At 41.4% G+C, this 10,000-nt stretch overlaps 1 protein-coding gene across 2 annotated transcripts in view; it reads right to left on the bottom strand.

Moving 5' to 3' along the window:
* c1qtnf12 (C1q and TNF related 12) overlaps nt 1–10,000 on the bottom strand; it is a 36,773-nt gene that overhangs the window by 8,194 nt on the left and 18,579 nt on the right. For both annotated transcript variants that reach the window (XM_076268416.1, XM_076268415.1), the window contains exons 2-4: nt 7,286–7,390; nt 5,949–6,051; nt 3,859–4,040 (exon numbers count right to left, since the gene is read on the bottom strand). In XM_076268416.1, coding sequence (XP_076124531.1) covers nt 3,859–4,040; nt 5,949–6,051; nt 7,286–7,390 — 390 coding nt within the window. The remainder of the gene's footprint in view (nt 1–3,858; nt 4,041–5,948; nt 6,052–7,285; nt 7,391–10,000) is intronic.

Here is a 10,000-nt window from a genome sequence, read left to right on the forward strand (position 1 = left end):
GGTTCTCATCAGAACCGCAGCCGTACTTCCATCCAGAAATACTCTAATAATAGCTCTGGCCAGACACCCCAACTCTGACACTGATTGGGCCTTCTTCAGAAAAAATAGAAATAAATGTGCAGCAATGGTGAGGCAAGCTAAGTCCAACTATCACCTCAACTTGCTCTCCAGCTCTTACTCAAACCCTACACTCTTCTGGAAAGCTTTCAAATCTATTGGTGGTAACTCAACTGCCTCACTACCAAGCTCTGTAATGTCTGACTCCTGTAGCTTTCAAGACCCATTAGAAATTTGTTCTGCCTTTCACAAACACTTCGCTGTAGCTGGCCACATCCTTGAGGAGAATGTAAGCAAGTCTTACAATTTAAACCACAATCCTGACAACGCCACCTCTTTAAGTACAGGTGAAGCACACACTAATCCCGGTGCAGTGAGCTGCCTGCATCAACAGGGAGCAGTGAGGGGTTAGGTGCCTTGCTCAAGGGCACTTCAGCCGTGCCTACTGGTCGGGGTTTGAACCGGCAACCCTCCGGTTACAGGTCCGAAGTGCTAACCAGTAGGCCACGGCTGCCCCAATTAGACCCACATCAATCCGGTTTCAGAGCACAACATAGTACAATCACAGCTATATACTCTGCCCGGGTCACCAATGTAATGATATCTGCTCTGGATAATAGGAGGCACAGTGCCGCACTTTTTGTAGATCTTTCCAAAGCTTTTGATACTGTGGATCACAATTTACTCTTACAAAAATTAAATGCCATTGGGTCTGACTCTAATACCTGCAAATGGTTTCACAGTTATCTTAACGAGAGATTCCAATGTTTAAGTTAGGAGCAAGTAAATCAGACTTCCTGCCTCTAACGAAGGGTGTCCCACAGGGCTCTGTCTTCGGACCTGTCCTCTTTCCCATCTACATTAATGATATCATATCTTTCCTCAATGTCCACCTCTATGCCGACGATACCATAATATACTGTATTGCTGATTTTATTAAACTTGCACTTGATCATTTGCAATTAGTTTTCAATGCCCTGCAAGAACCCCTCTTTAAACGTAAGCTAGTATTAAATGCAAATAAAACTACATTTATGTTATTCTCTAGATCAAAAAACATTGACTCTAGTTTATGCACACTGAATGGTGTTACAGTAACATTGAGCAGGTATCAGCCTATATCAGTATATCCACACACACACACACACACACAGCACAGGAAAAACACTCACAAATCACACACACACACATCCACACACACACACACACACAGCACAGGGAAAACACTCACAAATCACACACACAGACATCCACACACACACACACACACAGCACAGGGAAAACACTCACAAATCACACACACACACATCCACACACACACACACAGAACAACCACTCAGGAAAAACATTCACAAATCACACACATATAAACTGGTAAGAAGACTGATGATGATATGGCTGCACAACATTAAGCTAGGCTATAATTATAAACCAAATGTGATTAGCACAACATTAGGCTAGGCTAGGAAAACACTGATTTGTAGTCGTTTGATTGACCCACCTGCAATCTGCAATTTTATCTGGTAAGCTGACCCGAATTTGCCCAACCCAAAGGTCACTGGTTGACCTGCTCATCACTGATGAGTTGCTAGGCTACGGGGACGCTGGCGAGACACGCCTCTCCGTCTGGCATCATGTTTTTGTTTGTTCTTATGTAATGTTCGTAATTTTATGTAATGTCATGTTTATTTTTTGTATTGGTTTGTCTAGTTTAATGTTTTCCCTATTTATTTACGCTATTTTTGATAGTTTTCGTGTTATTCTTAGTCCTTTTTACTGCTTCTAAGTCAGCTGATGTCGTTGACATTTGTCCATTGGGAGCTTGCTATGGCTAGCTTTTGCCCTAGCTGGGCATCGGACATCCTTCCATCTATCCGTGAGCGGTGCAGCACTTCACTGTCTGGTCGAGGGGATCTCTCGGGACAGCTGGACCTATACTCTGCGAAAGATCTGCCGTGCCCGCTGAGCTGTTGCTGACCTGCGAGCTGCCATGCCAACTGCAGACTAACTGGGCCTCTGACATCCTTCCATCCATCCGTGAACAGTGCACTTCACTGTCTGGTCGAGGGGATCTCTCGGGACAGCTGGACCTAGGCTAGCTACTCTGCGAAAGATCTACCGTGGCCGCCGAGCTGTTGCTGACCTGCGAGCTGCCTTGCAAACTGCAGACTAACGTTAACGGTGAAGATCTGCAATCTCACGGAGCAACAAACGGTCGCTGTTAAGTCCACCGAATTGCGGATCTACACGATCGCCCAGTACTTTGGACTGTGCTTCCAGTCATCTCCAGACTGCAGTCTACAAGGCCTAGCTTCTAACGTTAACGTTATCTCCAGACTGCCAGTGAAGTCACCGGGTTGGTCAGTTGCTAAAGAACTTTGTTGGCATTGCATCGGTTGTGAAGACACAGCTCTGTGCGCAGTTTTCACGGATCATCATTGCCCTTGGACATTTTCAGCTGGTTTGGAAATTGGACTAATTTTAACATCACTTTTCCCCCTTTTTAAATATATTTTCTTTTTTATTTGTTTATTTGTTTTGTTGTCTGTCTTGGTGTCACGGGTACGCTGGCGACTACGCCACTCCGTCCGGCATTTTTTTTTTGTATTTGTTATTTTTTAAATGTATTTGTCATGTCTTGATGTCATGGGTACGCTGGCGACTACGCCGCTCCATCCGGCATCTTTTGTCTTGTTGTTATGTGTCTTGTTTGTGGAGCGCTTTGGGTTGCACTATGTGCATGTTAAATGCACTTTAAAAATAAAACTGACTTGACTTGACTTGGTGTGCATACACAGTATGTTAACTTCATCTGGTTTATGCCATTTCTAGGCTTGAATGCTTGACCTCTTCAGACAGATAGATAGATAGATACTTTATTCTTTAGACAGCTAAAATCCTGTAGTTTCTTGGAAAACAATCAGAATAATTGTTTGAAGTACTTCCACAGAGTTAGAGGCTAGAATATTGTTTTCTAGTTAGTTAGTATTTGGATTGTATAAATTTGATTAATAATAGTATTTGGATTGTATAAATTGGATTGGATAAAACAACATGGCTATTCTATTTCTATGGATTCTTGTGTATATGTCACGACCAAATATGCTGCATCTACACAGTGCTAAGGGTATACACTACGGCACTACTATGTTTAGAGTAGTAGAATGTTTAGAGTAGTAGTGTTTAGAGTTTGCTGCACCTACACAGTGCTAAGGGTATACTCTACACAGTGCTAAGGGTATACACTACACAGTGCTAAGGGTATACTCTACACAGTGCTAAGGGTATACACTACACAGTGCTAAGGGTATACACTACACAGTGCTAAGGGTATACTCTACACAGTGCTAAGGGTATACACTACACAGTGCTAAGGGTATACACTACACAGTGCTAAGGGTATACACTACACAGTGCTAAGGGTATACTAGTGTATACACTACACAGTGCTAAGGGTATACACTACGGCTAGAAGGCAGGGAAGCAGCGGAGGGGGAGGGAGCATTTTTGATTAAATTTAATTGAAACATAGTAAGATTAATTTGACAATGTAAATCAATATATATATTGTACACATTGTACATAAAAAAGTTTGTCATGTATGGATTCCCAAGAGTCCAAGCTTTCAAATGGTGTATAATATATTACTATGCTACATAGCAATATGGATGGAATACAATTGATTAGGAATGTTGGGGGGAGGTGGGGGATGTGTACCGTGGGCGTGGGGTACTCGTAATATGTGGTTAGGAATGGGGTGTGTGTGTGTGTGTGTGTGTGTGTGTGTGTTTTCATACATACTATCTGAAAGCTGTGCATCTCTGCCATGCCTCTCTTCTCCACTATGATTGGCTGTTTTAGTTTGCAGTGGAAGGCCTCCTCGATCCGCCGCAGATACATTGTGTCTCCCAGGGCAACCAGTCCCGCCGAGGGGGTGGGGCTTGTTCCTCCCTCAACTGCCAGCTCCCTCCGCTGCGTCGCCTCTGATTGGACAAACACACACTGACATCATTCATTCATTATTTCTGTGACAAGTATGTATGTTGTGTAGTAGTGTGTTTAGAGTACTAGTGTGTTTAGAGTCGTAGTGTTTAGAGTAGTAGTGTTTAGAGTAGTAGAATGTTTAGAGTAGTAGTGTTTAGAGTAGTAGAATGTTTAGAGTAGTAGAATGTTTAGAGTAGTAGTGTTTAGAGTAGTAGAATGTTTAGAGTAGTAGTGTTTAGAGTAGTAGAATGTTTAGAGTAGTAGAATGTTTAGAGTAGTAGTGTTTAGAGTAGTAGAATGTTTAGAGTAGTAGAATGTTTAGAGTAGTAGTGTTTAGAGTAGTAGAATGTTTAGAGTAGTAGTGTTTAGAGTAGTAGTGTTTAGAGTAGAGTAGTAGAATGTTTAGAGTAGTAGAATGTTTAGAGTAGAGTAGTAGAATGTTTAGAGTAGTAGAATGTTTAGAGTAGTAGAATGTTTAGAGTAGTAGTGTTTAGAGTAGTAGTGTGTAAAGTAGTAGTGTTTAGAGTAGTAGAATGTTTAGAGTAGTAGAATGTTTAGAGTAGTAATGTTTAGAGTAGTAGAATGTTTAGAGTAGTAGTGTTTAGAGTAGTAGAATGTTTAGAGTAGTAGAATGTTTAGAGTAGTAGTGTTTAGAGTAATAGAATGTTTAGAGTAGTAGAATGTTTAGAGTAGTAATGTTTAGAGTAGTAGTGTTTAGAGTAGTAGAATGTTTAGAGTAGTAGAATGTTTAGAGTAGTAGTGTTTAGAGTAGTAGTGTTTAGAGTAGTAGAATGTTTAGAGTAGTGAAGTGTTTAGAGTAGTAGAATGTTTAGAGTAGTAGAATGTTTAGAGTAGTAGTGTTTAGAGTAGTAGTGTTTAGAGTAGTAGAATGTTTAGAGTAGTAATGTTTAGAGTAGTAATGTTTAGAGTAGTAGAATGTTTAGAGTAGTAGTGTTTAGAGTAGTAGTGTTTAGAGTAGTAGAATGTTTAGAGTAGTGAAGTGTTTAGAGTAGTAGTGTTAAGAGTAGTAGAATGTTTAGAGTAGTAGTGTTTAGAGTAGTAGAATGTTTAGAGTAGTAGTGTTTAGAGTAGTAGTGTTTAGAGTAGTAGAATGTTTAGAGTAGTAGTGTTTAGAGTAGTAGTAGTAGTGTTTAGAGTAGTAGTGTTTAGAGTAGTAGAATGTTTAGAGTAGTAGAATGTTTAGAGTAGTAGTGTTTAGAGTAGTAGTGTTTAGAGTAGTAGAATGTTTAGAGTAGTAGTGTTTAGAGTAGTAGAATGTTTAGAGTAGTAGAATGTTTAGAGTAGTAATGTTTAGAGTAGTAATGTTTAGAGTAGTAGAATGTTTAGAGTAGTAGTGTTTAGAGTAGTAGAATGTTTAGAGTAGTAATGTTTAGAGTAGTAATGTTTAGAGTAGTAGAATGTTTAGAGTAGTAGTGTTTAGAGTAGTAGTGTTTAGAGTAGTGAAGTGTTTAGAGTAGTAGTGTTTAGAGTAGTAATGTTTAGAGTAGTAGTGTTTAGAGTAGTAGAATGTTTAGAGTAGTAGAATGTTTAGAGTAGTAGAATGTTTAGAGTAGTAGTGTTTAGAGTAGTAGAATGTTTAGAGTAGTAGTGTTTAGAGTAGTAGAATGTTTAGAGTAATAGTTTTTAGAGTAGTGAAGTGTTTAGAGTAGTAGTGTTTAGAGCAGTAGTGTTTAGAGTAGTAGAATGTTTAGAGTAGTAGTGTTTAGAGTAGTAGAATGTTTAGAGTAGTAATGTTTAGAGTAGTAGAATGTTTAGAGTAGTAGAATGTTTAGAGTAGTAGTGTTTAGAGTAGTAGAATGTTTAGAGTAGTAGAATGTTTAGAGTAATAGTGTTTAGAGTAGTAGTGTTTAGAGTAGTGAGAACCATGTGTTTGTGGCCATGTCCACCTCTGATCATCTGTTTGAACTCCTGCAGGAGGACGCTCTGAGTGACGGCTGCTCCCGGCAATCCTGGGGGGCCCCGAGGTCCTGGTGGGCCGGGGGGACCTGGCTGGGGGGGGGGGGTTACAATCAGATGAGTGATAATCAGATATAATCAGACTCATGCTGTACACGCATAGGTGAGCGCTGTCTGCACATAAGGGGATATGTCAGTTAACGGCCTTAAATCTAATTATACAACAATTGGGTTCCATGGAACTATTTATTTGTTTCTGATTGGCCGAGAGACGTTCCATGAGTTGGAATATCCCTGGACATTTCAACTCAGACTTTGCACAGCTAATAATAAATCACTCCGCGATACAATGCGAAGATTTGACACAATGTTCTCATCCCAGCTCTCCACTATTTCAAGCAATGGGTTACTCCTTAGCAAACCATAACGAAACAGTGCTCCACCACATCTGTGGATTAAGCCACACAGTCAACTCAATGTAAGTAAGATAAACGAGGATGCTAATTGTTCTCAGCATTGCCAGCATTGTGTATAATATGATTGTCACTTGGAGGATATTTGTAGATAACTAACGTTAGCATAGTTAGCTAACCGCTGCTAACGTGCTAGCATCGTCACGTCAGGCTGTGCACAGTAGTGTAACATTTATTCACCATAAATTAATAAAGTTGAGTGGTTCTGCAATGTAGACTATGTTTACGTTTTTTTGCAGTACCATGTCCCTTACATGACATGGCCCAGTGTCCTTGTAACATGCATGCAGCAAACCTAGATATGAATGTGATTTCAGCCCGAATTTCAACATTTCTTTCAAGAAGACACTTAAACCAAAAAGACCCGTAACGGTAACGAGGGATCTGGAATGTTGGTTACCTAGCAACCAAGACGCTGTCTATTGAAAAGGGAACTATTTTTTGATGCGTAAGAACAATGTCGAAATTAACATTTTTAAACAATATTGGGGTGTTTTCAGATTATTTAGTTTGTGGTAGAATTGTTGTATAAAAGCAATATAGCACTCGTGATCGTGGGATTGGTCATGGATATTCCCACGGCTGTTGCTGCCTGCGCCACTCGGCCTCCAGCCTCGTGGCTACGGCCGAACAACACCCGTGGGAATATCCATGACCAACCCCACCCTCACTCGTGCTATATTGCTTAAGTAATTTGCCCTTCTGTGCTCCACTCCACTGATCTGAATCATTTCTGCAAAAGCTCTAAGATTAGTTGCCCTTCTCTGCTCCACTCCAATGTTTCTCATGCTCAGCATCGTCAGCAGCACATCATGACGTTTGAGCTGTTGATGGAGGGAAAGGTGATCACAAACCAGAGTTTTCTTTTTGTTCCGGCACCGACGTTGAAGCGAGTCATCCGGACGGTTGACAAAATCCCTCCAGGATCCCTGAGGATCTAATGCATGGAGCTCCGTAATCTGGGAGGACAGAGCGAGAGAGAGGGAGAGAAGGAGCGAGAGTAAGAAGGGAGAGTAAGAGAGGAGAGGAAAACAGAGCTCTCTTTCTTTTCCATCTCTTTACTAAATGTGTCTTCCTAACTGCTAGCTCCTACCTGCTAGATCTGGATATCTCAGTCTTCAAGACCGCTAGCTCCTTCCCATACACAACAAACATATATTTGAAATATATTTTCACTATATATTTTTTAAATATGTCAATATTCAAAATTGAAACACTGAACTTTGCTTTCTATTTGACCCACAAATCTTTGTTGTCAATTTAACATGTTATTATTTTGCTTCTATCTAAGGCCTATCTGGGGCAGTCATGGCCTACTGGTTAGCGTTTCGGACTTGTAACCAGAGGGTTGCCGGTTTGAACACCGACCAGTAGGCATGGCTGAAGTGTCCTTGAGCAAGGCACCTAACCCCTCACTGCTCCCCGAGCGCCGCTGTTGTAGCAGGCAGCTCACTGCGCCGGGATTAGTGTGTGCTTCACCTCACTGTGTGTACACTGTGTGCAGTGTGTTTCACTAATTCACGGATTGGGATAAATGCAGAGACCAAATTTCCCTCACGGGATCAAAACAGTATATATACTATATATACATTATACTATCTAAAGACCCCTGTGTGCACGTGTGTGTGTATGTCCTATCTAAAGACCCTAAAACATGATTTTGAGGCTTTCAGAGGGTCTCAAGATTTCATCAAGGTTTTTTGGGGGGGACTGCCACACTCATTGTGTTGGTGTATGTGCGTCAGGGATGGAAATTAACCACCCGCCCCCCGCCAAATGCGGGTAGTTTTGTGCGCTGGCGGGTGAACTTGGTCAACTTACCAGCCACTGTGGCGGGTAGAGCTAGCGTACCACAAATAGTCAGATCCGGTCTAATTTTCATACTTATTGACGGTTAAAAATAAGAAAGTGTCTGTAGGGATCATGTAGCCCAACGTTACCAGCCTATAAGGGTAAATCGCGCTGATTTGAAGTTCTACAACTCGTAGTGAGCCGCCACCGCAGCATAGCCTATAGGTGCAACGCTTCACTTTCACTTCACTACCATTAAGAAACTGTCACTATGCTTTCATGTGCCACTGCTAGATTATTTCAGGATGACTGCATAGACATAAATCTAGTGAGATCTGTGGATCTGCGTTATATCTTCACAGGCTAATATTCTCACGTAAATAGTTCTCTTTGAATTGGCCCGTAGGCCTAGGTATTTTAATCCGGCCCGCGACACGCTGCTATTTAGACCTATGAGGCAGACAGACGGACATCTCCACACCCATTCGTCGTGATAGAATATCTCACAAACTTTTCATTCAAAGAAATTACAAACCGTATCAGAATAAACAGCAGAATTTACTGAAAACGCAAAGGTGTAAAGCATTCCCAAATACAAGTTATAGCCGTTCGCGAGTAATCCGGTTTTGAAATTGAAGCAAATGTCTACACGGTCTCCAACGTTGGGCTTTTGTCATATATGATAAGGCCAAATACAAAATAAATGTTAACAATATCGCCTAGATAACTGTACAACCAGAGTTTTTCCAATGTAGTTTCACAAAATGCTAAACATGCATATTACGTTTCTTAAAGCTGAGCTGTGTTTAAATTGTTCAGTGCATGATTTTATTACGGGCCAAATAGAACATAAATGCTAAATGTTAAATATAGCCTTGATACATGTACATATTTAAATCAGATGATGTACACTATAGTTAGATCAAGTTGGATTATAGGATGCTCCAGAACTCACACAAACGGAGTCTTAAAGGAGCCACACCACTTTTATGACAAGACACTATAGCATATGAATGTGGTTCTGTTGACCTTTAGTTTTGTTGCTACTGTGCTTGGAGGACAGGTTTAGGGCAAAACTCAGCACATTTTAGTCATATTGCAATAATGCCGATTACCGTGATCATTTTGGGTAGCCTACTATAATCATGATATCACATTTTCATGCCGTTTCTCTAGTGGCTGGTAAAAAAGTTGAGTGGCTGGTAGATTTTGGAATCCACCAGCCACAGTGGCAGGTAGAAAAAATATTTAATTTCCATCCCTGATGTGCGTGTATGTGTGTTTGTGTCGACGTGTGTGTGTGTGTGTATGTGTGTGTGTCTGTGTGTGTGTGTGTGTGTGTGTGCGTCCAGTCCTGCACTCTGTGAGTGCTAGTTCATAATGGCTGCTGGGTATCAGTGTAGATTCCTTCCAGGGCAGGCTGTGTGTGTGTGTGTGTGTGTGTGTGTGTGTGTGTGTGTGTGTGGATTCCTCTAAGGGCAGGCTGTGTGTGTGTGCGTTTGTGTGTGTGTAGATTCCTCCCAGGGCAGGCTGTGCATGTGTGTGTGTGTGTGTGTGTGTGGATTCCTCCAAGGGCAGGCTGTGCATGTGTGTGTGTGTGTGTGTGTGGATTCCTCTAAGGGCAGGCTGTGCATGTGTGTGTGTGTGTGTGAGTGTGTGCATGTGTGTGTGTGTGTGTAGATTCCTCTAAGGGCAGGCTGTGCATGTGTGTGTGTGTGTGTGTGTGTGTGTGTGTGTGTGTATTCCTCTAAGGGCAGGCTGTGTAAACTCCTGCAGCA

This window comes from Alosa pseudoharengus, unplaced genomic scaffold (assembly GCF_046254945.1).
Source record: "Alosa pseudoharengus isolate Yale_2024_CS ecotype anadromous, Long Island Sound unplaced genomic scaffold, YU_APseudo_1.1 YU_APseudo_1.1_scf_5, whole genome shotgun sequence".
Classification (NCBI taxonomy): domain Eukaryota; kingdom Metazoa; phylum Chordata; class Actinopteri; order Clupeiformes; family Clupeidae; genus Alosa; species Alosa pseudoharengus.